General features: G+C 43.3%; 1 protein-coding gene across 2 annotated transcripts in view; it reads right to left on the bottom strand.

The window, feature by feature from the left end:
- Window positions 1-308: 308 nt before the first annotated feature.
- The window catches only part of A2ML1 (alpha-2-macroglobulin like 1), a 35,544-nt gene continuing 8,132 nt past the window's right edge, over window positions 309-27,720 (bottom strand). Inside the window, exons 5-33 of one of the 2 annotated variants that reach the window (XM_026502503.4) lie at window positions 27,315-27,441; window positions 26,513-26,627; window positions 26,066-26,175; window positions 24,766-24,933; window positions 23,139-23,366; window positions 20,973-21,033; window positions 20,567-20,712; window positions 19,912-20,061; window positions 19,184-19,342; window positions 17,806-17,899; window positions 17,300-17,420; window positions 16,353-16,581; window positions 16,098-16,224; window positions 14,642-14,763; window positions 13,649-13,700; window positions 13,202-13,285; window positions 11,139-11,315; window positions 10,890-10,971; window positions 10,381-10,537; window positions 8,564-8,638; window positions 8,222-8,384; window positions 7,001-7,215; window positions 4,594-4,809; window positions 4,301-4,428; window positions 4,053-4,143; window positions 3,687-3,755; window positions 2,477-2,579; window positions 2,002-2,043; window positions 309-845 (exon numbers count right to left, since the gene is read on the bottom strand). In XM_026502503.4, coding sequence (XP_026358288.4) covers window positions 2,003-2,043; window positions 2,477-2,579; window positions 3,687-3,755; window positions 4,053-4,143; window positions 4,301-4,428; window positions 4,594-4,809; window positions 7,001-7,215; window positions 8,222-8,384; window positions 8,564-8,638; window positions 10,381-10,537; window positions 10,890-10,971; window positions 11,139-11,315; window positions 13,202-13,285; window positions 13,649-13,700; window positions 14,642-14,763; window positions 16,098-16,224; window positions 16,353-16,581; window positions 17,300-17,420; window positions 17,806-17,899; window positions 19,184-19,342; window positions 19,912-20,061; window positions 20,567-20,712; window positions 20,973-21,033; window positions 23,139-23,366; window positions 24,766-24,933; window positions 26,066-26,175; window positions 26,513-26,627; window positions 27,315-27,441 — 3,610 coding nt within the window. In that variant the 3' untranslated portion in view covers window positions 309-845; window position 2,002. The remainder of the gene's footprint in view (window positions 846-2,001; window positions 2,044-2,476; window positions 2,580-3,686; window positions 3,756-4,052; window positions 4,144-4,300; window positions 4,429-4,593; window positions 4,810-7,000; window positions 7,216-8,221; window positions 8,385-8,563; window positions 8,639-10,380; window positions 10,538-10,889; window positions 10,972-11,138; window positions 11,316-13,201; window positions 13,286-13,648; window positions 13,701-14,641; window positions 14,764-16,097; window positions 16,225-16,352; window positions 16,582-17,299; window positions 17,421-17,805; window positions 17,900-19,183; window positions 19,343-19,911; window positions 20,062-20,566; window positions 20,713-20,972; window positions 21,034-23,138; window positions 23,367-24,765; window positions 24,934-26,065; window positions 26,176-26,512; window positions 26,628-27,314; window positions 27,442-27,720) is intronic. The other variant, XM_026502504.4, reaches the window with a different exon arrangement.

Genomic DNA, 27,720 nt, shown 5'->3' with positions numbered 1-27,720 from the left:
GATGATTTTCTCTGTTGAAATATCATTCATCTCTTCCCCCCACCCCCCATACCTTTGCCTCCAATCCGGTTTCTAAAACAAAAACATTGCTTCCAGAAAGAGTTTACACGACAATAGATATCCCCTGCAGGTAAAGGCTGGGGGAATCCTGAAGGAGAAAGGCAGAGATGGGGAATCCTGGTAAGCCACTCTTCTTGTTATCAATCACTGTTTTGCCCTGCAGTGCTGGCTGGCCGAACAGTCAGTCCCTTAATTAGGGTTCTCTACCCTGACCCCTCCCTGAATCCGCAGTACAATTCTCCAACGTGTCTGGGTCAAAAGCTTTAATGAAGAAGCCAAAATGTCAGTTTGGGTTAAAGGATGATCACCATCTTTAAACAGAACCTTTGGTTTCTACAGAAATATGCACAGAGCCAAGCACACAGATTTCTTTTTCAAAGAAAAAAAAATTTTTTTACATCTATTCCCAAAGCCCTAAATTACATCTTCCCTTAGATTTAACCTCCAGGAAGCCATTTTTATCTTCCCTGGATCACCCTCTACTTCCGTATCCTCTCTGGAGAGTCCCGCACATGGCTAAACCACATCTCGTCTCCAGTTGTCTTTTCCATGTAATTCCTTCTTTGTGTGACGATTCCTACCCCATCTCCACAGCCCTTTGTTCCAGCATCTGTGCACCTGTGAAGTATAGAAAGTAGCTGAGGTTCAAGCCTGCTTATCTGTTACTCACTCACTAGTCAGAGAAATCACATTATTTGATTGAATGCGTTTTGCTCTAAGAGGCAGAAGAATGCTGTCCGGTAATGTCACAGAGGATTTAAATTAGTCTCTTTCCAACTTCTATCCTGGGAGAGGAAAAAAAAAAAGAAGAAGACATCATTATACTCAGAAAATCTTCACAAGTATAGAAGAGCTTTTCCCTATCCATTTATTTTTTTAATTATTTTTAAAAAGTTATCTCTATGCCAACGGTGGGGCTTGAACTCACAACCCTGACATCAAGAGTCACATGCTCTACTGGCTGAGCCAGCCAGGCATGTCTTCATTTTTTCCTATCTAGAAAAAAATCTCACAAATGCATGACGAGATTATTAATAGTGTTAGGGGAGTAGAATCAGGTAATCCTTACTTTTCCCTTAGTATTTTTAAATAACAAAGATGTAGAATGTAAAAATAATTTTAAAAATTCACTAATTTCGGGGCGCCTTGGTGGCTCTGTCATTAAGCGTCTGCCTTCGGCTCAGGGCGTGATCCCGGTGCTCTGGGATCGAGCCCCACATCAGACTCCTCCGCTGGGAGCCTGCTTCTCCCTCTCCCACTCCCCCTGCTTGTGTTCCCTCTCTCGCTGGCTGTCTCTCTCTCTCTCTCAAATAAATAAATAAAATCTTTTTTTAAAAATAAATAAATAAAAATTCACTAATTTCAATCAGAAAAAAAAATATTGTTTTTAAAAATCACATAAAGGGGCACCTGGGTGGCTCAGTTGGTTAAGTGTCTGACTTTTGATTTTGGGTCAGGTCGTGATCTCAGGGTCTTGAGATCAAGCCCTGTTATCCAGCTCCACACTCAGTGGGGAGTCTGCCTCTCTCCTTCTCCCACTACCCCTCCCCCTACTCATACTCTCTCTGTCTGTCTCTCTCTCTCTCTAAAATAAATAAATAAATAAATCTTTTTAAAAAATAAAAATCACATAGAAGCCCTCACACAAATGCCATTATGAACTTTTTCTGGTGTGAACCATGGAGATAATTATTCTTTCTTTCAGAGTTTGGGCCAAAAAAATGGGGGCGGCAGGCTGGCTCAGTCAGTAGAGCATGTGACTCTTGATTTCAGGGTTGTGAGTTTAAGCCCTATGTTGGGTATAGAGTTTACTTTAAAAAAAAAGAAAAAAAAGGAAAGCCCACTTTCTATCAAAAATTAGCTTTCAAAAGACACAGTAACTCAGAAGAAGGTCCCCTTAACTTTTAATACTATCACCCTACCCTAAAAGCTCACCTTTACCTCATTCACAGGGGTCAGAGTACTGAATTGTTGCCCGTTCATCTGTAAAACGAAATGACATGTATCATTACATTACAGGCCTTATTCATTCAAAGAGAAAATACTTAATGAAAACTACTGCTTTAGCCCTTTTCAGAGGATCCCTATAGGCTATGAGCACATTAAGAATTACAGGGAAGTTCCAAACACTAATACTATAGTAAATTATTAATCACACCAAAAATACTCAGAATGGTGAGTCCTTAAAGGACAATGGTCCTTCTTGTTCTTTTGGTCTATAGACCACATCTGATAAAATATCCCTAGGGCAGAAGACATAAGAATGACATACAATTGAATTATAATGTTTTAGGAGATCGAAAAATGTAGTTATGTGCTACTTGGCTTGGGAAGGAGTATTTGTAAAATTAAGAGAGATATCATGAAGAATGAGGCAGAAATATGCTGGGAGACACAAGTAGATCTCAGCCCTCACCTGGGAGGTAGTAGTCATAGACTGTGATGGTTGCTGGTTTCAGGTTAGTGACCAACACACTTTGGCTGATGGTGAAGGTGTAGGTCTGAGTCGTCTTATTCAGCTGTGGAGAAGACAGACAAAGCATCATGTTAAAACTAAAGTGAAAATAAGACTGTCTGTGTGGAGGTTAAAAGACTCTTGTTTTAGGGTGCCTGGATGGCTCAATCCCTTAAGCATCTACCTTCAACTCAGGTCAGGAACCCCAGACCGGGCTCCGTGTTTGGCAGGGAGCCTGCTTCTCCCTCTGCCCCTCACCCTAGCTCATGCTTTCTCTCTCTCTCTCTCACAAATAAATAAATAAAATCTTAAAAAACAAACAAACAAACACAAACAAAAACAAAAACCCTCCCTTAAAAAAAGAAAAAAGAGACTCTTGTCTCCACACAAATTTTCTGAAACACTTCTACCTGTCCCTTCTGCCCCAAGCCAGTCTTTTTTTTTTTTTTTAAAGATTTTATTTATTTATTTGACAGAGAGAGAGACAGCCAGCAAGAGAGGGAACACAAGCAGGGGGAGTGGGAGAGGAAGAAGCAGGCTCCTAGCGGAGAAGCCCGATGTGGGGCTCGATCCCAGGACTCTGGGATCATGCCCTGAGCTGAAGGCAGACGCTTAACGACTGAGCCACCCAGGCACCCCATGCCCCAAGCCAGTCTTAAAGATACCCGCTTCTGCTGACTTCCTGAGTCTTCTTAGAATCTTATAGCTCCCTGGCCCTTCGGTAAATTGGTTCCCTCTGTTCTTGGTCTACTCTAACCCACAGTTCCTCCACGAAATTAACTGAAGTGGCCAAAGAAACAGACACTTCCATTTTATTTCAATGATTCTATGCTCCCTATTGGTTTTCTCTCTTCATTGCAGTCTCCGATCAGGTAACATCTCCGAAAGGCCCTCCCTGACCACTTTATTTTACAATAGTCACATTCTGGCGTAGACATTTTTAAATGACATAGACAGCTTCCATTTTGTATCTGTTAGACAGCACTGCCCTGGAGGTGAATAAGAGTGTTTTAAGTACACCAGCGGGGAGGTAGAATTCATTTTGTGGCTGTGGACTCACTCTCTCCGTTCCCTCATCCCTGTGTATGCGACCCTAGTGTACGCAGATTAGACGGGAAGTTGCAAAGCTGTATAAGCAATCCAGCTCTTAGGTTCCCTTCCGAATGCCTACCTCTTCCAAGTAAATGTTCAGTATGTCAGTTCCAGATTCGACCTTCTTCACCAGACGTTGTTGGAGAAGCTGAATAAAAAAGGGGAAAATAAAACAGACTAAGATCCAGAGCCTTCCCGCTGCCCTGGGGTAATATTCCAAAGCTCTTTCATGATCAAGGAAACAATATATACTGCGGAAAAGGTAAGAAAAAGGGACCGAGAGGAGTCGTTTCCATCGTATCTATCTGATGCACTTTGTAGCCCACTGAAACAGCGTAACCATGAGTGGTATGTATATACCATGAGGCCCACTTCACCAGTGTTTTAGGAATAATGTTAGGTCCTCTTGAGGCTTAACCAGATGCAGAAAACAGAACAGACTTACGAACTGATTGGTGCCCTCCATGGGACCGAACCCGGAAAGCATCTTCACTTCTACAATGGCCATATTGGAAGAGCTGCGACTCCCCACATAACTGAGGGCAGAAAGGAGCACATCAGTGTGAACCCGTTATTCTCCCTCTCAGCATACTCTATATCCCCAACACACACATGCGTGCACACACGCACACACACACTCACACTCAGCTTCTATGATCCAGGTGCCCCCACCACCCGCTCAGCTTTTCTCACCTGGTACGGACGGTGAGCGTCAAGGATCGAGGTGAAGCACCTTGCTCACATCTAGCTTTTCCCACTTCCACACTAAGACTAAAGGTGTCCGCAAATTTAGGAGGGGGAATATGGTATTTCAGCACCGTCTAGTGGGGGGAAACGGACACCCAAATCAGAGCGGGGAAGAACTTTATCGCACAGTCCTAACAATTCCCTTTACAAATAAGAGAGAGAAAAGGTCCCACTGGAGGCAGAGTTGCTCTCGGACTCTCCTTCCCAACACATGCTTGTTCTCGCGGATCGCCACTTACCTGCACATAGACGCAGCCCCGGCCTGAGGCCTCCAAGGTGTACACCCCAGGGACATTGGGCAGGGTCTCCTGCTGAAGCACCAACCGGTTGGCAGCCTGAACGTGGAAAGTGTGCTGGAAATTCTCAGTGGATTTTAAAGCCAGGCTGACTTCCTCAGATGACACATAGGCAGTAGTGGCGTATCTGGCAAGAGCTTGGAGAGCAACGACAGTGTCCTAAAGAAAACAATGGAGCATCTGCTTACATTCTGTGAGCCACTGGCATTAGCCCCAAAGAAGCCTATAACCTACACATCTGGTTCTTGTTCCCCAGCTTGGACGATACCTTCCAAGTCTCTAAACACCACACTCACCAGTGCTGCGGAAGCTGACACAGAAATCATGTCTTGCCTGCATAGAAAACTGCCATCAAGCTAGTATTGGACACCTATAGGTCACCAGGCTAATCTCATTTTCATATTCAATGAAACCTCGTTTCAGAACGGGCAGGGGCTAGAAGCACGTGGATAACTGTCAGTATATGTTTTGCAGTTTCCTTATTTGGAGAGGAAACAGCGGTGATATGATAGCCCTAAACACTGCACATTCTTCGGAGTTATTTAGCTGGGTAATGATCTTCTGTGGCACAGCCGGGATCCTTCCTGCAAGCCAAGGCTTCCTCGCCACTGTGCCATGTGACAAGCTTTCCTTCATTCGGGTATAAGACAGACAAACTGCCACTAAGAGAACATGGTATCGTGCAGCTGGAACTTCTCCATTCTGAAAACATGACTTATATAAATTACAACTAAAGGAAAGAAAAAAAAGAATGAGATGTTCAGAAAATTGTTGTATTTTACTGTTCCTAGTATGTCTACACGCTCGACACTTCGGACAACATCTGCAGAAGCAAGGAACCCCACTTCTTCCTACCCCAAATTTAAAAGAACGGTTGTACTTAGACATCGCACTGTCATATAAAAACGGGAAGACAGGTCACCCACCCTGGGGAAGCTACAAACAACTTGTCTACTCTCTGTGAACGGGTCCTAGGGGTCCTTATTGTTCAAATACGGGGAAACAATTCAAGAAATGAAACCTCATCATTAGCTGAAAAACCCATGTGAGTGATGTGTGACTTCTTGTCATAGCTAAGGATTTTACTGAAAACAATTTTGACGTCTGTGTGTCACTGAGTGTTCCAAACGTTTCACCCACTGCTTTCTAAAACTATATATCATAATTATTTAGGGCTCAGCAAGAAGAAAGTCCTTCCTGATCTTGGGCCAAGAATTTCCTTGAAGTAAGGAAGCATAGTACCACATAATTTTTTAAAATTCCAATTAAGTCTTTTCCATATTCAAACTCAGTGCTCTTTACATCTTTACCAAACACTGTTATCAATTAAAATCTATTCTGTTTCCAGGTCTAATTTACACGTTACATCCTCAGTGAACTGGCCGTAATTTCAACAAGTCAGAATATAATCTTTGCAAGGATAAGAAATATGTTTTCTTGATCATTTTGTATCCTCAGTGAATTGGACATGGTATGTATTTAATAACATCTGCAGGCAAATGAATTAATAACTACTCTCTTTATTATCATTTAAGACAATTTTTATGATGGTATTCAAATTTATAATGCAATTCTACCCCTTTTTCCCTTATTGCCATCTGACTGATTCAATTTCTCCTTATCCCTAACCTTGGCAAATGAAATAGTGTCCTTATCTCTTCAAATCCAATGTCTTCCTCCTCTAAATCACCCCCTACACCAATAACAGGTCGATTTTTCTGAAACAAGGTTAAAAAAAGTTAATAGCTCCTCCGAACTGGGCAAAATCTTGAGTCTGATATGAAAGGACCTTCAGGGTATAAAGCTGCCCTAACTTTCTAAACTGAAGTTCCATTATGCCTCAGCTAACCCAGTTTTCCCAACAGTCATTTTATACTTTTGCAAACTGTTGTCTCTGCTCAAGCCATTTCCTCTTCCTTTCAATAGCTGTCTCTCAAAATCATACACACACTTTTATCTATCTATCATCTATCTATCTATCTATCTATCTATCATCTATTTTTTAAGTAGGTTCTATGCCCAGTGTGGGGCTTGAACTCACAACCCCAATGCTCTATTAACTGAGCCAACCAGGGGTCCTACATATCCTTCTAGATCTATCTCGAATGCCATGCCCCTGAAGACTTTTCTTACCTACAAGTTGGTGTAAACTCTCTCCCTTTTGGAACATGTTATTTTGTACCTTCTGTATCTTTCTTATGTTATATAACCAAATCCTGCTCTGTAATTATAGAACTATTCCTAACTTTACTTCTAGTTTGCAAACTTTTTAATTTTTTTTAAAGATTTTATTCATTTATTTGGACCTAATCCTACCGGATAAATGGCAGTTGGAGACGAGGCTATTTACCTGAGTAGAAGAGAAGCCCCCATAGGCATTACGTTGCTTGGCCAACCAAGCCACTATGGCAGTGGCCTTGGAGAGCTCCTTTTGAGTCAGGCTGGCTTTGCTAAGCTGGGCCAGTAGTACATATGCTGTAAGTTCCACATCTACAGCCGCAGGCTGAGACCAAGGTCTGGCATCCGGTGATGGACTAGGCTTTGAGCTCCAGTGAATGGACTCTCCTATGGAAAAAGAAGCATGATCAGGAAGGTCTTAGAAGGAAATGATTTCTCATATTCAATTTGTAAATGGTGCACCTTAGAGCAGAGCAAGTACCAACCAAAAATTAAGCGTGAGTTAGACAAAGATATTTCTCAAAATCTTCTGATATATTGGCCATAATGTTTACACAGGAATGTGTGTACATAAGTGTGTGTGTAGAACATACATCATTCCCCAAGATGAAGCTGAGACTATCAATAAAAACCTCCCTCCCGCAATTACAGGAAAACGATTCTTGTTAATTTGTAAATTCTAATGCTAGCGGAGGTAGGTAAGTAGAAACTTTTAAGAATCTTATGTGTTTGGGGGCTTTTTGGGAGGGGCGTATAGAATTTTAAGTTTAATTTTTCAGTCTTTATTTTACCTAATAAAAAGTTTAATGTTTTTTAAAGATTTACTTATTTATTTGAGAGAGAGAGTGAGAGAGCAAGTTGGGGGTTGGGCAGAGGGAGAAGGAGAGACAGACTCCCAAGCAGACTTCCTGTCGAGCACAGAGCCTGACATGGGGCTCGATCTCATGACTCTGAGATCATGATGTGAGCTGAAACCAAGAGTGGGACCCTTATCCAACTGGGCATGGAGCTTGCTTAATATTCTCTCACTCTCTCCCTCTGCCCCCCCCCCCCGGAGGAAAAAAAAGTCTCTAAGTTTAACTCTTACCCCGTCAACCTCAGTGATCTCACACCAAAGAACTTTTACAGGGTGATTCTACAATGCCCACAGGTCTTCTGACTAGCTTCCACCATCTCTTTCCTCTTCATGTTAGAAGTATAACGATACCTTTTAAGGACTTCCACAGGCTTTCTCACAAAACTCTCAACAATAATCTAATGACTTCAAAACTCTTCCTAAAAGGAATCCTATATATGAGAGCATCTATGTGGGACTATGGGGACTAAGGAAAACTATAGATAACTCACAGCATATTTTCATAATTTCAAAAATCTCCTAACATGGCCAACGTACCTGAGCTGATAGCCTGCTGGTCTAACTTCTCAAGAAGAGTGTTTCTGATGTCCATCTCCCCAGCCAGAGAGAAAGTATAAGCCAGGAGGGCCTGTGTGTAGAGGTTGGTGGTGGAGGAAACCGAGCCCCTGAGGCACTGCAGACCCTGACTCACCATCGGGTCCTGGAAAGCAAGAGGAAGAACTGAATTTATAAGGCATTCCTTGGGAAATGGGAGGTGGTAAGGAAATCATCATATCCTTTTTGAGTTTACAAGGGTGAACAGGGATTGAAAGGTGGTGAATTCCCCTAGAACGAGGTGTAATAAGAAGGACATAAAGAGGAGGAGCTAGAGACACTCACATGTGTGGTCCTTCCCATCTCCAGCAATGCAGCTGTGATGTACGCAGTCAGGGAAGTCTCATCCTCAACGCCGCCCTAGAGGGAGACGGGCAGACCGGTCACGGCAGCAGCCAGCACAGCATATGCAAGAATCGTGTGCAGTTTGCAAAAAAGCATCCCCTCTGAATGGGTGGAGAACTAAATGAACAAGCAAACAAACACAGCGGAGGGGATAGGGAGAAATCTCTCATTCTCAGCTTCTTACTGAATCTGAGCTCCTCAAACGGACATCCTCTCAAGAAGCAAAAGGCCCAGACTCTTCTCCAGGAGGGATTAGGTGGCACCTGCCCTGTTTAATGCCTTTCACGGAAAGATACTAGCAAGTTTTTAAAAACAGCTAATCTAAACTGTTATCCTCATTCTGTAGATATGAAAAAAAAATAAAAACACTTAAAAGCTTAAACAACTTGCTCGAGATTACACAGCTAATAAGCAGCAGGACTAGGACTTGAACGCAGGGAGTTTAATTACGGAGCTCCTGCACGAACCGTGCTGCACGGGTAATGGGTTTCTTACTAGACTGGCAGGGTCTGGTAAGAAAGGAAGAGGAAAGACCTCTGGGATCTTGTTGGAGTCAAGCCCTGGCTTGTGCTCCTCCCACGTGTATTTCACACAGGATATAAGAGGAGAGAGCCTTGGGGGGCACTGATAAAATCTTGCATAAGGAAAACTAATGAATCCTATACAGAGATTTTTTTTTTTAAATGCTCAAGATTTTTAATCCAGGCCCTGGAACAGCAATGTAAACAATTTCTCTAGCAACATACGCACAAATCTGTCTTTCACTGGGTATATTCTGAATTGAACAAATTCTCTGGAAGCATCAACACCTCACCCTGTGTTTGGGAAGGGTAGGGGCAATGTAGTGAAGGGGCAAGAGCAGTGCCTCTGGAGTCCAGCGGCTGTGGTTCAAATGACAGTCGTCCTACCAAGCATTAGCATTCACCTTGGGCAATTCACTTAATCTCTGAAACTTAGTTTCTTCATCCGTAAAATGGGATTAATAATGGCATACCAGCAGCCAGCTCATTAATTTGTTGTAAACATTAAATAATATTGAATAAACGAAGTGCTTAGAACAGTGCCTCTTACAAAAAACACTGGGCTGCCTATCAGTCCTTACCAGAGCAGATGGCCTTGCTGTAGATTTAGGGACATAGTAAGAAACCCAGAGAACTTCTAGTCCAGTGGTTCTTACACTTCCACAAATACCAGAACCACCTCGAGGACTTGTTTAAAATACAAATCCCAGGGACGCCTGGTGGCTCAGTTGTTAAGCGTCTGCCTTCGGCTCAGGTCATGATCCCAGGGTCCTGGCATCCAGCCTAGCATCGGGCTCCCTGCTTGGCGGGAAGCCTGTTTCTCCCTGTCCCTCTCCCCCTGTTGTGTTCCCTCTCTCGCTGTGTCTCTCTCTGTCAAATAAATAAAATCTTAAAAAAAACACACACACACACACACAACAAATCCCAGAGGTTCTCAGAGTAGGTTGGGGTAGGACTGGAGTTTGCATTTTAAACAAGTTCTCAAGTGCTGCTTCTGCTGCTGATCTGAGGTCCACACTATGAGAGCCGTGGGCTAGTACATAGTCCCATTCTACAGACATGGAAGCTGAGGCTCAGACTGGTTAAGTACGTTGACCAAGGTCATCTGAAGCCAGGGCTGAGACCTGAAGAACACTAACACTGATCCCAGGCTTATGCTCTTTTGATTGCTCAGTCAGAGGTGCAAATTCCTCCCAGACATGGTAGTGGGCTGAAGGCCCGGGGGCAGGTCTGCACCTTCATAGCTGTGTGAATGAGCCTTCCCACATTGGCGTAGCAACCGCTGGGGAGCTGGTTTCCTGCCATCCACTTGAGAGCGTCCTGGATATTATTGTCATCAATGAAGATGAATTCTTGAGCTTGGCCAAAGCATTTGGTGACAAACGCTGTCAGCCTATATGGGTAAAGAGGAAAGTGTGGCATAAAGGGGGATTTCCCAGCAAGGGTACAATAGTTCTATAGTTTATTTTGGTATAGGGTTCCAGAAGGGGATTAAGGAAACATAATGCCATAGGAGCCTAGAAAACGGAGGTATTAATGGGCATTAATGGGGGACAAGAACTGGGGAGGCACAAGGTCAGGGAGAAGGGTGAGGGGCTTGACCATGCATGAGGCTGAAATAAACAATATTAAAGAGGTAGAGAAGATGGATATAAGAAGGAATGGGGTAAGAGGAGAGGGAGAGGAATAGTTCCATAGGCCCAGGAATTATGCTCTGGGGTCCACTGAGAACTGGGCAATATTACCATGTGTTTCCATCTCCATCCTGCTCCCCAAAGGCACTGTATGAGCCATTTCTGTGTTTGTACATTAGCTCCTTCTGGTACCCTGGGAAGCCAGATACCATGTTAGATCACAGGGACAACTTCGAAAACCATGGCTTTCAAGGCTTTCAAGGGTACAGGACACTTCACTGGGGAATTCCTCTGTATCTTATTAACCTATCATTAGGCTCTAGAGAACGTGTCCAAGAAGAAAAGATTGAACCGACTCACCTAGCTTCAGGAAACCCACTGCCCGAGACCTGATTTCTTCAGTCAGCAGCCTTGCCTTCTCCAGATACTGCAAGACGTAGATTATGGGAGCAAACAAGACCATGTTCTGCTCCCCACAGCCGCTTGGCATCTGTACCAGATTGTCTAGGTTCTGTAGGGCTGTACCCATAATGTCTCCTGAGATCCAAAAGGAGAGAGAAAGTGATGGTAGGGAGAGGAAGGAGCCCTTGTGAATTACTGTCATTCATTTAACAAATATGTATCAGTGGGGCGCCTGGGTGGCTCAGTCATTAAGCGTCTGCCTTTGGCTCAGGTCATGATCCCAGGGTCCTGGGATCGAACCCCGCATCAGGGTCCCTGCTCAGCAGGAAGCCTGCTTCTCCCTCTCCCACTTCCCCTGCTTGTGTCCCCTCTCTCACTGTCTCTGTCAAATAAATAAATAAAATCTTTAAAAACAAAAGAACAAACAAACAAAAAACCCATGTATCAGCAACCATTCAGTTGAGTACCTACACTGTGCCTGGGAGACGGTAAGTCAAATACAGTCTTTACCTCAAAAGATCATAATCACAGGGGCAAACAATGACAGAACATTGCAAGTAGAACTCATTATAGACGATTATAATACAGTACTATAGTTTTGGGTTCGTACAAGGTGCTGGAGTACACAGAGCAGTACATAGGCTACGGAAGGGAGTTCAGGACTTTTAAGAAGACATGTCACTGGGGCTGGTGAGTGCCCTAACAAAACCTGCAATACTTAGGCTCAATCTCTAAGGTCCTCCACTGCCTATAAATACATTATCCTCCAAAGCACCACATTCCCCCCAAGCACACACAATCCTGACACCCTTTTCCAGGGATAGCTACTGACCCATCCGTATATTTATTTTATAAACCAGTGAGCCTGACACAAACGACCCAGTAATATCTGCACTTCAGCCATCAAGTTCAATTCAAACCTATAAGTAGGTACCAAAGGTCAACTATTTAGGGGCGCCTGGGTGGCACAGCGGTTAAGCATCTGCCTTCGGCTCAGGGCGTGATCCTGGCATTATGGGATCGAGCCCCACATCGGGCTCCTCCGCTATGAGCCTGCTTCTTCCTCTCCCACTCCCCCTGCTTGTGTTCCCTCTCTCGCTGGCTGTCTCTATCTCTGTCGAATAAATAAATAAAATCTTTAAAAAAAAAAAAAGGTCAACTATTTGGCAGAAACTGCACTAGGACTCAAAATAAAAAAGACGTGGCCCTTACCCTCAAGGAGCCCACAAGGCAGTGTGAAAGACAGGTATAGACAGTGGGCTATGCTATAATAAGATAAGTTCTATACAACAAGTATGCATCAAATACAGTCCAAATAAAGAAATTTTAACCTGGAAGGGATCTTGGTAGGGGATAAGAATAAAGAAATAATCTAACATGTCCAGGGCTCCTACTATCTGCTAGATATTACAGTGGAAACTTTATATTTAATTTTTACACCAATCCTGAGAGGTAGGTTATCATTAGTGTCTTAGAGAAGGGGGGACAATGATCAGAATTGTTCACTTATTTATTCAAGGTCACGTGGCTATTAAATGGCACAACTTGGATCCCAACCCAGTTTGGTATGATTTCCAAGCTCAGGCTTTTCTACTCAATCCCTCTCCTTGCCCAGAGGAGTGAAATGCCCCATCTGTGTAAATAAGGTTTTATCTTCCCTAACTATACTCAAATATATAAATTCCTCATTTTTAAAATGGCTACTACAAACACTGTATTTCTCCTCCACTCAATTTATAGACTACCTGAACCTAAATGCATATGAAGCTTCACTGACCTTTAACTTCTTCCTGTCCACACTCCTTTCTGTTTTTAACTATCATATACATCTAATCCCGCATGTACTGTTACCTATAGGGTGTATTTGCAGACTATATAAGCTAAGCTCTTCCGTCACTTCTAATCTAACATGCCTTCCTTCAGATGGGTCCACATGCCCCAACCCACTCCATGCTTTGGCAGATTTCAGCCCCGTGTTTTTTTTTTTTTTTTCTTTTGAACAAGAATCACTCGCTATTTACCCAGAACCGTGACATAAGCCTTGCTTGAGTCAGGAACAACATCCGCAGGGAGCTCCAGGGAGATGGATTCTGAAGCCACTTGTCCTGTGAGAGGCAGAGAAAAGGAGAAAGTATAGAAGGTGGAAATAGTGCGAGTTCAAGCCCAAACCATAGAAAAACTTTCTATAATCCAGGGTTTTCTGTACCCAGTGCTTTCTGTGGGTTAGAAGCAATTTTTTTTAACCTTTTCATAGTGTTCTCTGCTGAAAATAAATCCCCCCCAAAACCGTAATTGTGCTGTACATGTTTTCTTCTTCATCCTGTCTCTCAGCTAATTGGCCCTATAACGGATAGCACCCCAGACTCTCTTCTACCCCTTCTTGTCCTGTATACTCCTCCCTTGGCCTACAAAAATCTGCTGCTGTCGACAGGAACTCTCAGCACCAACCCCTCTCTGCATTCACCCACCTTTTGGGCAAAGCAATGAGCTGTATGTCTTCTCCACAAGGACTCCCTCAGGCTGACATGAAGAGAGACATAGGACGAAAACAATGAAGACAAATGTCAGGGCAGATGGCACTGAAGGAGGAAAAGGGGAGAAGAGGCCCTCTCTGTGGTCCCCAGGACTTCTCAGAACTGGAGAGAATAGAGCTTCTCTTTGAAGCTCAGGAGAACTCCACTTCAATGCAGGAGTGGGCCTGTCAATCAAATTCTTTCTGAGCAAGGGCTAGAGCTAAGGACAAGTTTAGGAAACTTCTAAGAGGCAGGGTTGACAATGGGGTTCTTAGTGGGATAAAAAAGCAATTAATGATGATATTAGAGATGTTAATAAGAGAAACTAACATTCATTGAGTGTACCAGGTACCGTATTCAGCACTTTCATAGAGTATTGGAATGGGTTAAGCAAATACTAAGGGCAGAAGGGAGCCACAGAAGAAGGAAGGTGAGCTACCTGATTGAAGTTGGAGTCAGACAGCTGTGAAAGACTAACCATATGGCTAGACACACACACAACATCCCTGGGGTGACTGCTGTCTCTACCTCTGAAGCTAGGCCTGCAGAAAACTCACAGAAATGAAAGAAAGAAAGAAAGAAAGAAAGAAAGAAAGAAAGAAAGAAAGAAAGAAAGGAAGGAAGGAAGGAAGGAAGGAAGGAAGAAAGAGAAAAGAAAAGAAGAAATAAAAAGAAAAGAAAAGGAAAAGAAAAAAAAGAAAAGAGAAGAGGAAAGGGGAGGGGAGAAGAGAGGGGAGGGGAAAAGAGGAAAGAAGAGAAAGAGAGAAAGAGAGAGAAAATAGAGGAAAGAAAGAAAGAAAGAAAGAAAGAAAGAAAGAAAGAAAGAAAGAAAAGAAAAGAAAGAAGGAAGAAAGAAAAGAAAAGAAAAAGGAAGGAAAAAAGAAAGAAAAGGGAAGGGAAAAGAAGGGAAGGGAGAAGGGCAGCGAAGGGAAGGAAAAGAAAACTCACCTTGACCAGAACTGGTTTGATGAGTGTGTCACTCTGGCCCTTTGCTGGAAGGAACCCCTTCTGCCCCCCACAGAGTTCATTGCTGTCCAGAATCTTAGTGGTGATAGTAAAGTTCACAAGACCTAGAAGAGAGAAGGGGAAAGGAAGGCATTAACCTTATTGCCAGAGGTACCAATGAGGTCTCTTCCCTTCTAGACCAGGGCTTCTTAAACTTAACAACATGCAAAGACCTGCAGATCTTGTTAGAATACAAACCGACTCAATATATCTGGGGTGGGCCCTATATTCACATTTCTAACAAGTTTCCAGGTGATGTCAATAATGCTGGTCCAGTGTGGTAGGCAGCCTCTAAGGACCCCCAGTGATCCCTGCATCCCAATATATACACCATTGTGTAAGCTTCTCTCAGAGTGTGGGCTGGACTAAGCAACTCACTTCTAATGAGAAGGATAGGGCAGAAGCAATGAGATGCTCTTCTGGGACTAGGTTAAAAAAAACTATAGCTTCTATCTTGGGTGCACTCTTTCTCTTGGGCCACTTGCTCTGCAGGAAGCCAGCTGTCCTGTCCTGAGGCAGCCCACTGGAAAGATTCATGTGATGAGATACTAAGGGAGGCCACTAGACCACAGCTGAGGCCCAGAACTGCAGCCTGTGAGGGACAGAGGTTTTGGAAGGAGCTTGGAAGTGGATCCTCTCCCAGTCAAGTCTCCAGATGAGCACACGGCCCTGCTGACAGCGTGACTGGTATTTCATGACAGACCTTGAGCCAGAAGCATCCTGCTGTTCTCTGCACCTAGATTACTGGCTCATGGAAACTGGGTGATCATAAATGTTTATTCTTTTAAGCCTCTAAGTTGTTGGGGTTTTTTTTTTTTAAGATTTTATTTATTTCTTTAAGAGACAGCACGAGCAGGGCTCCATCCCAGAACCCTAAGATCTGACCTGAGTCAAAGGCAGACACTTAACTGACTGAGCCACCCAGGCACCCCAAGCCTCTAAGTTTTAGGGTAATTTGTTAAGCAGCAGGAGATAACTACACATCTGAAGACCATACCAGGTCTTCCGGTTGCCAGGGTTTTTATCCTAAGAGCAAATGACATCTCAGGGTTACTGGGATGATTAAATGGATTACCACCTGTCAAGCAGTTAGAATCGCAGCTGGCCCGTAGTAACTATTTGATGAGTAATATGACTATATATCCCTTGTCTTGGCATAAATATGAAAAGCTCCCCTTTTCACACTCAAAAATGTCTAGTTTGGATAATTTTTTGGTCATCTATCAAAGAGCATTTGCTTATTTATTTATAGCATAGACTTAGGAGGGAAAAAAATAGAGGCAAATAAAATGAGAAAGAACGAGAACAAAGCAAATGCGGGTGAGGAAAGGGTAAAGTTCTCCATCGCTGAGCTTTTGCTATATGCTTTCCTTGCTCCTCTGTCGCTTCCTTCTCTTACCCAATTTGACAGCGGTGATGTTCCAGTGATAGCTTTTTGCTTCATCAGCACAGAGACAGCTGGAGCCCTGAGAATCTGCCCACGATTCCACCTGGTACTTATCTGATGTACCCAGGTTAGTCTGAACCTGAAGGTGTTTAAGAAATAAAGGGTCTGAGTACAGGAAACAACACACAGAGGCTTAGGAAAATGTGGGGGTGGAGACACATCCCCTCTTTCCCAGGGACATCTGCTTCCCGTATCCCCAGCTCTTACCCTGATGCAGTCCTTCAGATAATTGAAGATGGTGGCAGTAAGGCGAAAGGATTCCCCACGAACTACTGAGTAAGGGAGAGTCAGTTCAACAAAGAATGGCTTGAAAGCAGTCAGTCCTACAGTAGGTGAAAGACCAAAGCCGCTGGACTGGGAGGTACAAAAAGTCATGGCCTTCCACTCGGTGATGGTATCAGGAACCGTGACATGGACAGCCTCCTTCCCGGAGTAACTGCGAGAACACAAGAACCCAGGTGAGGGACATAGCAGGAGAACATTGTGAATTAAGCTATACATTTACCTACAGAAGACATTTGTTGTTATTGTTATTGTTATTGTTATTGTTATTGTGGGGGGTGGGGAAAAAAGGCAACTGAACCGAGGAACATGCAATCTCAGAGCGTGAACGTTCAGGTGAGTGAGGATGTACGAATATGGGAGAAGGGGGGTGCCTGAGTACGTGAGGGGGTGAGTGAGAGTAGGGGGGCACGTGTGCAAACACATCTGAAAGAGGCCAGTGCCCTCTGAATCTGTGAGAGGATATCTCGTTGGGGTTTTGATTTGCATGCTCTGATGATCAATGCTGTTGAGCATCTTCTCATGTGCCTGCTGGACACACGAGCCTTGAGGTGAGAGAGGCTGGTCATTCTTCTGGCTTGTCAAAATGAGTAGGTAAGCAGCGGGCAGGAACTGATGTCAACATGTGCGTTTATGTCTGTCGGACCTGGACTCCAAATGCACTGTCTGTACTGTGTAAATGTGGAGACATGTGAATTCGTTTTAAGGGATTGCCTATGATTGCCTAAGAATTCAGGGAAAGAAGCAAGTTCCCAGGTCCCCATTAAACTTTCTTGGCTTGAGGCTTAGATTCATCAGACATTATCTGAGTCTGACTTTTCTCCTGACTCCCCACTGTACACTCTTGCTGTACCTTTAAAGGCACCACTTACCCAATAGGAAACAGATCCCAGAGCCAAGTCTCCGGGAAGTACTGGCGGACCTGAGCGTCCTTTGACTGAATTGACGAAGGTGATGATGACTCAGATCCCATCTCAACATCACCATAATTTACTAAGGAGAGCAAGAATAAGGGAATTGAGGGGAAAACAGAAGACTTCCATTGTAAAACAAATTGAGGCAGAGGGATACTACCAAGAAATTTAGAGGGAAACAGAGAACATCCAGTCAGAGACAAGGAGGAAGGACCACAGAGGAACTGACTAGTCGTACGGCCATCAGGGGGAAGTGACAGATAAGGAGGTTGGGCCAGAGGATGAACAGGTAAGGGCTTCAGCCTTCAAAGGGAGAGAGATCCGGCTGCCTGCATTTATGATCCACAACCCATCGCCATTCTGAGGCTAGAGGCTCAGTGCAGGAACAGGAGGCAAAGAATAAGTTTTCAGAGTTCTATGATTTAAATATCGCAGAGAATCCACAAGCCACACAGGTAGCTTACCTCTAGCCATTGCAGTGCTGTATCTTAGAGACTGTTGACTGCAATCTACTGGCTTCTTAATTTTGGCATTGGACAGTATTTTCAGGCCCATGTCCTGAGAGACACCAAAGAAACCACAGAGTGAAGTGTTAGGGTGGCCCCCTCCCTTACTACCAGGCCAACTGCCTAGGAATGCAACCCTCCAGGGACTGAACCAAGACATTCTTTTCCTATTAATTGTGAGACTGCTGGTTACTACCCAATACTCAGCCACGAAGGTTTTGTTCGCTTCTGTCAGCTAACGTGAAAGGCCTTCAATTTTTTAAAATATATTCTTTGCAAAATGATCACCACAATAAGTCTCGCTAACATCCATCACCATACATGGTTACAAAAATTTTTTCCTTGGGATGAGAACTCTTAAGATCTATTCTTTAGCAACTTGCAAATATGCAATACAGTATCAACCGTGCTGTCGCCATGCTCTACATTACATTCCCAGGACTTATGTATCTTACAACTTACTTATCTTATAACTGGACGTCTGTATCTTTTGACAACCTTCAGTCATTTTACCCACCCCAACCCCTGCCTTTGGCAACCACCACACTGTTCTGTGTATCTATGAGCTTGGTTTGGCTGTTGTCATTGATTTTTAGATTCCATGTATAAGTGAGGTCATATAGTATTTGTCTTTCTCTGATTGACTTATTTCACTGAGCACAATGCTCTCCGGATCCATCCATGTTGTCACATATGGCAAGATTTCATTCTTTTTTTTACGGTTGAATAGTATTCTACTTATTTCATTGTCAAATATGTTTAATGCTTCTTCCAAATATTAATCACTGTATCATTATTATTCAATTTAGACTGAACTTTCTGAGGGCAGGAACCATATCAACTCAGTCAATTCACAAAAATACACTGAGTATTATGAAGGATCAGTCATTAAAGAGGATACAAAGACGAACAAGACATGGTTCCTGACTTCAGAGACTTCCTGGTCAACCTTGGGCCACAGCATCCCCAACTTCTACTCACAAAGTACTCAGTTCCTACTCACGTAGTAGTTTTTATAATAATAGTAAGACGCCTCTGGTGTACCTTTCCTCATTTTCCTTCTTGGCCGATCCCACGGAGATCAGTTTGTTTAGGGTCAGAAAGAGGTTGCACACAGCCTCTCACAGTGGCTCTCTTCTGATGCAATCAGGCAGCTGGGCCCCTTCTTCAAGCATAAGGACCAAGAGAGGCTACCTCACGTATCAGGAGTTTCTTCCAAGACTTTATCCCTTCAGTGCCCACATGAGTCTCTCTGCTTTTTTAGATATGGACTTTCCATCACCCCCCACCCCACCACCATTATTTCTATAAGAACAAAATGGGTAAGAACATCTACCTGGAAAAAGTGGAAGAGGTCCATGTCTTCAGAGAACCAAGGCCTCCACATAATTGAGAGGGGCCGAGGAGCGTCCCAGGAGCCAGACATTGGACACTCATCATATTCAGCCACCTGATAGGGGTAGTGACCATACCAGACTGAGAACATCCTATAGACCTGAAATGGGAGGGGAAAAAGAAATAAACTATTGACACAGTGAAATCAGTTGAGAAATTTCACTCAGATTCTGGTGCCATAGTTCACTGCTCTTGTATTATTTCTCTTCTTTACTCCAGAATTCTTCCTATATTTAACCATCATAATCTCTTCCTACTTTTTTTTTTTTTAAATAGGCTCCATGCTGGGCTCCAGTGTGGGGGTTGAACTCATGACCCTGAGACTAAGACCTGAGCTGAGATCAAGAGTTAGACACTCAACCAACTGAGCCACCTAGGTACCCCATCCCTTCCCTACTTTCTAAATTTTGATCTCTTTCTCACCTTTTTCAATAATTTGTCACCTTTATCTCCTATTACAAATTTCCTGCCTCTATGTCCACATGAACCATCTTTCTTCTGCCATCATTTGACCTTCATTTCCACACCAGCTTTTCTACCACCTTGTGGTGGTATACAATTCCCCTCAGACTTTCTTTCCTACTCCCTGAAACCCATCTTTTATTCTAATTCAGTCAAACCGTCTTCTCTGTCAACTCCCTCTTCCCACCCTGTTGGCAGACTACTCACGGAATGGTTGCTCAGCTCTGTCTCTGGCCTAAGTAGTAAGACACTCTCATCCACAGCCCGGACTGCACACAGGGACCCAGGAGCTGCCTGTAGCTGTAGTTCCACATTTGCTCCTGGAAGCTGCTGGGAAGGTGAGAAGCCAAGGGAAACCTGTGAGGGGGAAAAGTATACTTGGGGATCAGGTCAGCCCGGAGAGAAGGGGGAACAATGTAATTTGGATCATCAGCCGATATGCCCCAACTCTGGTATTCAAGGCCATTCTTTCACTTTTATACTGATTTTTTTTTTTTTTTGTAAAGTCTAGTCCTTTTGGAACTCGTGTCTTGTGGTATACATTGGAAAAAGTGAGCAGCATAGCACGGAATAACACAGAAAGTTTAAGAGACAAAAATTAATTAAAAAGTTCAAAAAAAATGAAGAAAGTTAAGAGACAAAAACTAGAGAGAAAGAATTGTGCAATTTCCCAGCACAACTTCTTAAAAAGAAGTGGGAGATAGATTCAACAAAGCGTACTGAAGACATGAATACAATAATGACATCCACTTCAATGGGATCTCCTTATTTCCCTGCCCCTGCCTGATTTCCACCCACACCATACACATGCTCTCTCTCTGTGCCCAGACCTTTTCTTCACCTTCCTCAACTGCCATTTTACCTGATTGTCAAAACACATCTCCACTGAGAACTGAACTTTGTCAGCTATAATGCCTCCACTGGGAAAAATGGCATAGACCACCAGGGAAGGATCAGGGGCTAGTCTGGAAGTGAAGGTCAGTGAGAGGGAAAAGGAGCCTTTTGTTCCTGAAAAAGAAGAGGGGATACACAGGGATGAGAACATGCCCTGATGACCTCCAACCACATGTCTGCTCTTCTCACTGGGCCTGCTGCCGGCCTCATCGTGCAAGCTACTTCCCATCTTCCTGTTCTCCTATGGTTATCCTTAGTGTTCTGCTCTCATTGCTTCGTCTTTTGCTTCCAGTATAACATTTCCTGGAAGCTTAAAATATCCTTTGGTCTGTTAAAATATCCTTTGGTCTTTCAACAGAAGTATGAATACTCACCTTCCTTCTCAAAGTGCAGGTGTTTCTGCCCCTCCATCTCCAAATGCCCTTTCCCTATTAACTAAAAAAGACACACACACACACATAAAAATCAACAGCATGGAAGTTATGAGAGTTTCGCCTTGACCCTACTCTAGAGCACCCCTGCACCTCTCCATAAAGAGAGGCTCTTTTCATAGCTCGAGAGCCTGGGTCAATACTTCATGCAGTGTCCATCAGTTGGTCAAATGTCGGATGGTGCCAAGAGCCCTGCTGACTCTGCCTCCTGAAGGTCCGCCTGAGAACCACGGGAGTGGATGGGAAGAGACAAAGGTCATCAGTACCTCCACACCAAACGGAAGAGAAACTATTCTTCACAACAGATAGCTGTCCACCAATTCTTCAGTTTCCAGGTTTTATTCTCTTATAATCCTTATAACATAAAGTTCCTAAGATCCATCTTCATGACCTTTTTTTTTTTAATCACTTAATTCAAAATTCAATGGAAATGAGTGTGCTTTAAACTGACCTGAGCCCTTCTGACATTTGAGTCTTTGGAGGAGAAATCCCTTTGTCTGACTTCCCTTCCTGTTCGCTCCCTTGAAACCAAATTCAGAGAAACTCTCTAAGCAGGGCTGTCATCTCAGACTGCTGTCGAGGGCTCTATGGCCAGCTTCTCAGACTCCTGACTGACACTCAGCCCTTCCACACTATCTGCCGACTACTTCTCCTGGCCTCGCCACACCCCTGTCCTAAAGGCAGTGCGTGGGCTATCACTCTGACTCCTCCTCTGTCATGTCAGGATGACTGTGTCAGCTTGACAAAGGTACTGAAATGAATCAACGGGGAGACGAGCCCTCAGAAACCTTGAGATGATGGTAAGAGAACGGAGACTCTAGGCCATCAAACGCGGGACTTACACAAATCTAATTTCTCACTATCACCAAGGTGACCAGTAAAGCTGCTTATCTTTATACATTTCTTTCAAGCTACAAGTTACAGTTTTATACCACAAAGCTGCTATCCATGTTAATTTTAACCTTTATCATCTATTTTAAAACATTGACCAATGAAACACAGAATGAAATTTATTCTGAGTCCCATCCCCTCCTCACCCTCTCCCCCACTCACCCACCCAGCTCCCGTTCAGCCCCCACCAGCAATGTTTTATCCTCAATTCCTCATTTTATCTTCCCATACAATTTTCCTGTTTAAAAATCTCTTTTTTTCTCATTCCCTCCCATCCTTTACACCTACACTGTGCAATGCAGTAGCCACTAGCCACAAGTGACTGCTGGAGCCTTTGAAATGTGGCTACTGTAAAATAAATACCAGTTGAAACCAAAAATGTGAAATATCTATTAATAATTTTGAGGTGGATTTTATGTTCATGTTGACATGATCATATGTTGGATACACTGCGTTAAATAAAATACTTTTTTTTTTTTTTAGTTTATTGACTTATTTAGGTAATATCTACACCTAATGTGGGGCTCGAACTCATGGCCGGAGGTAAAGAGTCACATGTTCCCCCGACTGAACCAGACGGTGCCCCCAAAAAAATATTTTTAAAATTAGTTTTACCTAGGGGCACCTGGCTGGCTCAGTCGGTTAAGTGGGGGTTCTTTTTTTTTTTTTTTTAAGATTTTATTTATTTATTTGACAGAGAGAGAGAGCACAAGCAGGGGGAGCAGCAGGCAGAGGGAGAATCAGGCTTTCCACTGAAGCAGGGAGCCTGATGCGGGACTTGATCCCAGGACCCCTAGATCATGACCTGAGCTGAAGGCAGATGTATAACTGACTGAGCCACCCAGGGGTCCCAAGGCACGGGATTCTTGATTTCAGCTCAGGTCATGATCTTGGGGTCCAGGGATAGAGCCCCAGGTCAGGCTCTGAGCTCAGCAGGGAATCTGCTTGGGATTCTCTCTCTCCCTCTCCCTCTGCCCCTCTCCCCACTGTTGCACATGCTCTCTCTCATATATAAATACATCTTTTTAAATAAATAAATAAAATAAAGTTAGTTTTACCTATTCTTCTAATTTTTAAAATATGGCTTCTAAACATTTTTAAATTGCCTCTGGGACTTGCATTATGTCTCTAGACAGTCTACCCACCCTCTCCGGCTCACTCTCCTCGTTTCCTTTCCTTCCCCAGTGCGCTTTCACCAGCCCTCATTTCCCTTCTCACATAGTAGGAGAAGATGACTTCCTGGTCAGGGTTTGCATCCGCTGGATCAATGTAATAATCCACCAGCACTTCCTGGGGCTTGCCACAGGCCAAGATTCCATGTAGTGGCTGGATACCAAGGAAGCTCCGAGTTGTGCTGTAGAAGGACCACAGGTGCAGATAGCCATTGCTGTAGTAACGAGGCCTCTGTCCTGGATTATATACCGAATCTTCCATTTGGAATCTGCCCTAAGAAAAGAGAGGAAGAAAAAGGCTCTTAACACGTACCTGGACCATAGTAAACCCATGGACTTGTTATGGTTTTCAAACAGATCTCTCTCAAATCTTCACTGTCTAAGAATGGCATGTAGATATTCGCCTAGGGGTCCAGCCAAGGATGTTTGAGAAATCCACAACAGCAGCACTTCAGTATGAAGAGGAGTGAAATAAGGGCTGAATTATAGCTGTCAAGTAACAGGCAATTGTAGATCATAAACTTTCATGGACTGATGCAGGGGATATAGATGAGCACAACTAAGATTACATAGAAATTAAAGAATACATCCTGGGGATAAGAACACAAGGCATAAAGGATAATAAGATTAAAAATAATTATTTCTAAGTAGAGTGATTGAGTGATGCCTTGTCTAAAGAATTAAATTAGCCACAACACAAATTGTATGTGTTTGCTTAAGTAATATGGCTGCATGATTGCATTCATGGCACAATCCATCCCTCCCTGTATTAACGTCCTTTACTATGTAATCTTACATTGCCCTTCTAGTCTAACTGCAGGCTCACCACGCGACTTGCTGGGAATGGGATGCGAGCACATGCAAGACAAGTAGAGGCTTGGAAAAACCATTGGGTGTCCACTTTTGTTCTCGCAACTCATCGTTGTCATCAGAATATACCTGGGATAGCTTGCTGGAGCATGAGACACTGGCCTTCAGCCACAAGCATGCAAGAAATTCCACCAAGATCAGCAGAGCTGCCTATCTGACTACCCCAGATGCAAACAATAAAGGCTTGTTGTATAATACTAAAGTTTGTAGTTGTTTGCTAAGCAACATTGTTTCATAGTTGATAACTGATATGAGTAGCCTTCCCTACAAGTTATCCAAAACCTAGAATTTTCTTCTTTGCCATTTTTATGAGTAATGACCGGGGGCAGGTGGGAGGAGGGATCTAGGAGGAAGAAAATGACTCTGAACTATTTTTAGCTCCCTACTGTGATTTTAAATATAGGATCAAATAGAGATGGGGTAAGTTGTAAGATAAATGAGTAGAAATAACAATTTTTATCTGAAGGGTCATTCATTAGATTGATATTAAAAACCAAAAAAACCCTTGGGCACCCGGGTGGCTCAGTTCGTTGAGCATCCTACTCTTGGTTTTGGCTCAGGTCAATGATCTCAGGGTCCTGGGATCGAGCCCCATGTCAGACAGAGCTCTGCGGGGAGTTTGCTTGAGATTCCCTCTCCTACTCCCTCTGCCCCCCCCCCCCAGTAAATAAATAAACCTTTTTAAAAAAAACACCTTTTGTCAACTAGGAAGCAGGACTGGTGAGTGATGGAGATGGAATTACAAATGAGGGAAGAGGTAGAGACACAGGAAAAGTTTGAAGTTTTCCTTCAGGGAACCTTACCTCCAGAGAAATATCTCTCCCATTCCAATTAACTGTATCCAGCTTAAAGGGAGCAAGGCCATCGTTGTCAGTAGTTAGGGTCTGGTTGATGGTTCCATTGATGCCGTAAACCACCAGAAATACTGAATGATTCTTGAGAAAGGAGCCATCATGGCCCCTAACTCTTATCTGGGGGATGAAGGTTATCGGGACATTAGAGTTAGGTCTGGAGTAGGTTCAAGTATGAGGTATAGCGAGGTGATAAAAGAAACTCTAAGAATACATTTCAGGAAAGAGTCCAGAAACAGGAAAATGTGATTCAAGCATTGGAAACTAACATCTATGAGGAAATGAGAAACAAACAGAAGCAGTTCAGCCTGGAGTAGAAGTGGATTTGCCATGGAGCTAATGAAGCTTTAGGACCCCTCATTTACACAGGCCCCTTCCAAGCCTCTCTGTACATTATTTTGCTTTAATTTTTTTAAACTGAGTCCCCTTCCACTCCCAAATTGCATAATTGTTAGGCTCTAAGAAAATCTGGATCACTCTTGGTCTAGAGGAAAGATGACTAAGGATAGATGTAAATGGATCCAAAAAGATACAAGGTTACCGTGTGGAGCAGTTATCTGGAAGTTAAAAAAGATAAGCTGGAGAGAGGGATAGATTGTTGAGTATCAGAAAGAAGACACGGGGCGGGGGCGGCGCTGGCTGGCTCATTTGGGAGAGCATACACCTCTTGATCTGGGGGTCATGAGTTCAAGCCCCACGTTGGGTATAGAGATTACTTAAATAAATAAATGCTTTCTTAAAGAGAAAGAAAGAAGACACTAACAAAGGAAAATTATAAATCTCTGAAGAAACTGCTCAAGGAGCTGTGAAAGGCTCTCTGTCAAGGAAAGTTTAACGTTAATCTTGCTTAGATGAGAAGCCACGCTAGATGATTTCTCTAGATATCTCTCAGGTCTAAAATTCAAAGATTTGAACATTGGAATATGAGCCTCTGGTACTGGGAAAGCAATAAAGTCACATGAATATTCAAAGTACATCTCATGTGAGATTAAGGGCAGCACAGCAGACGGAATTAAGAGTATATACTCTGGAGGCAGGCTGCCTGCCTGGGTTTGATCCTAGTTACGATTTACCAGCTGTATAATTTTTGGAAAATCACTTACCCTCTCTGTGCCTCAGTCTACCTCACTGGATAGTTGTAAAGATTAAATAAGTAAATATGTGTGAAGTACTTAGAACAATGCTAAAGTGGCCATTATTATACGTCTACAGGAAGAAGGCATTTTTTGTGTAGAGACCAGTTTCAACATACCTTCCCACTGAAGGGGAAATTGGGGTAATAAAAATTTTTGGTATCTTCAAAGGTTATTGTTCCCACTTGCGAAGAAATGTCGATATCCTGAGTGGTATTGGCCTCTACTCCTACAGAGAGAAACCAGATGTATGACAACCGAAATACCTGATATCCTCACCTTCATGTCTAACATAAAATCCCTGAAAGGACAGGGCCAGCGGAAGTAAAAAGCTGAACATATTTCTGGTCAAAGATCCAAACAAACTCCTCCTCCCCCACCTTTTGAGGAAATAGGTAACAGATGATAGATGGGAATCGGCTTCTCCCTCTAACTAGGAACTAGGAACAGAGTCGTTCCCAAACACTAGTGAGGGTAAGAGGTCTTGAGTGCTCTGAGTAAGTCTATTCCTGGAACAGCCCTTCTCCCTTCACTTTTCTTAATGAACCAAGGACTATCCCACTTACCTGTTCCTTCCTCCACCACAGTAGCCACAATATTGATGGTGCGGCTGTACATGTAACCAGTGAGGTTGAAGGTGGACATGTCCACAGAAGCAGAGAAGCACCCTGCTTTGTCAGTCTAGTGGAGCAATCAGGGAGAGAGGAAGAGGGTGAATAACCTAACTTTTACTCCCATTTCATAATGTACTATTGAAAAAAATTCTTATCTCCATGCTTTAGTTTCTCCACCTTGAAGTCAGAAAAACTCTCTTATAACATAGAGTATCCACTTGCCCGTATACAATCCTGAAACAACTTTGAGGGTCCAAGATATGAGAGTGGGGAAAAGAACCAACTGCAGGGCAGGAAAATTGTATCTCCCAAGGATTTAGGTTAATTTCTTGACTCCAAGGCAGATTCTAAAGACTTCACCTGTTTAGAATAAGGAAGACTGCTTTGTTCTTTGGAACTGGGGCAATAATTGTATGAAAGGATTTCTACTTTGGGCTTTTTACCACTTTTTATTTTTTACACTTTTCAATATATTTTTTCTTTTTTAAGTTTTTACTTAAATTTCAGTTAGTCAGCATATAGTGTAGTATTAGTTTCAGGATGCCCTCCTTCACGACCATCATCCACGTAACCCATCCCCCCCACCTCCTCTCCAGCAACCCTCAGTTTGTTCTCTACAGTTAAGAGCCTCTCTCTCCCCCCCCATGTTCATCTGTTTCATTTCTTAAATTCCCTTACCACTTTTTTATATAGGTGCTTAGTTACTCATTGGGACATACGAATAAGGTTCCTTTTCTACAGCCCATTTACTCACCTGTCCAGAAAGATTCCTGCACTTGTCAGGTAGCCGTTCCCGTTCTCCTTCTGGAAAATAGTAACTATATGCCTTTTGACACACCGATACCTGCACTGCCCCTAGCATGGGCTTTCCATAGGTGTACCTAACCCAGAAAAGCATGAGAAGTCAGAGTTGGGAGATGGCACTTGAGATCCAACCCTCCTCTTCCAAAACACCGCTGTCCCTTCTTTCCCCTACTCCAACTTCTCAAAGTAGTGACAATCCTTCACTAGTCTTGTTCATTTCCCTGCTTTTCTCAAAGCCTTACGATATTGCCACTACACAGTAAGTACTATCCGAAGGACAGAGACGGTGTTTTTCCCTCTCCTTACTCCCATTTCTCCATGGGACTCAATATTGTGTTCTGCATAAGGAAGACAAT

Source organism: Ursus arctos, unplaced genomic scaffold (assembly GCF_023065955.2).
Source record: "Ursus arctos isolate Adak ecotype North America unplaced genomic scaffold, UrsArc2.0 scaffold_26, whole genome shotgun sequence".
Classification (NCBI taxonomy): Eukaryota; Metazoa; Chordata; class Mammalia; order Carnivora; family Ursidae; genus Ursus; species Ursus arctos.
Note: the sequence above shows the minus strand (reverse complement) of the source record. Positions and strands in the feature narration are given on the sequence as shown.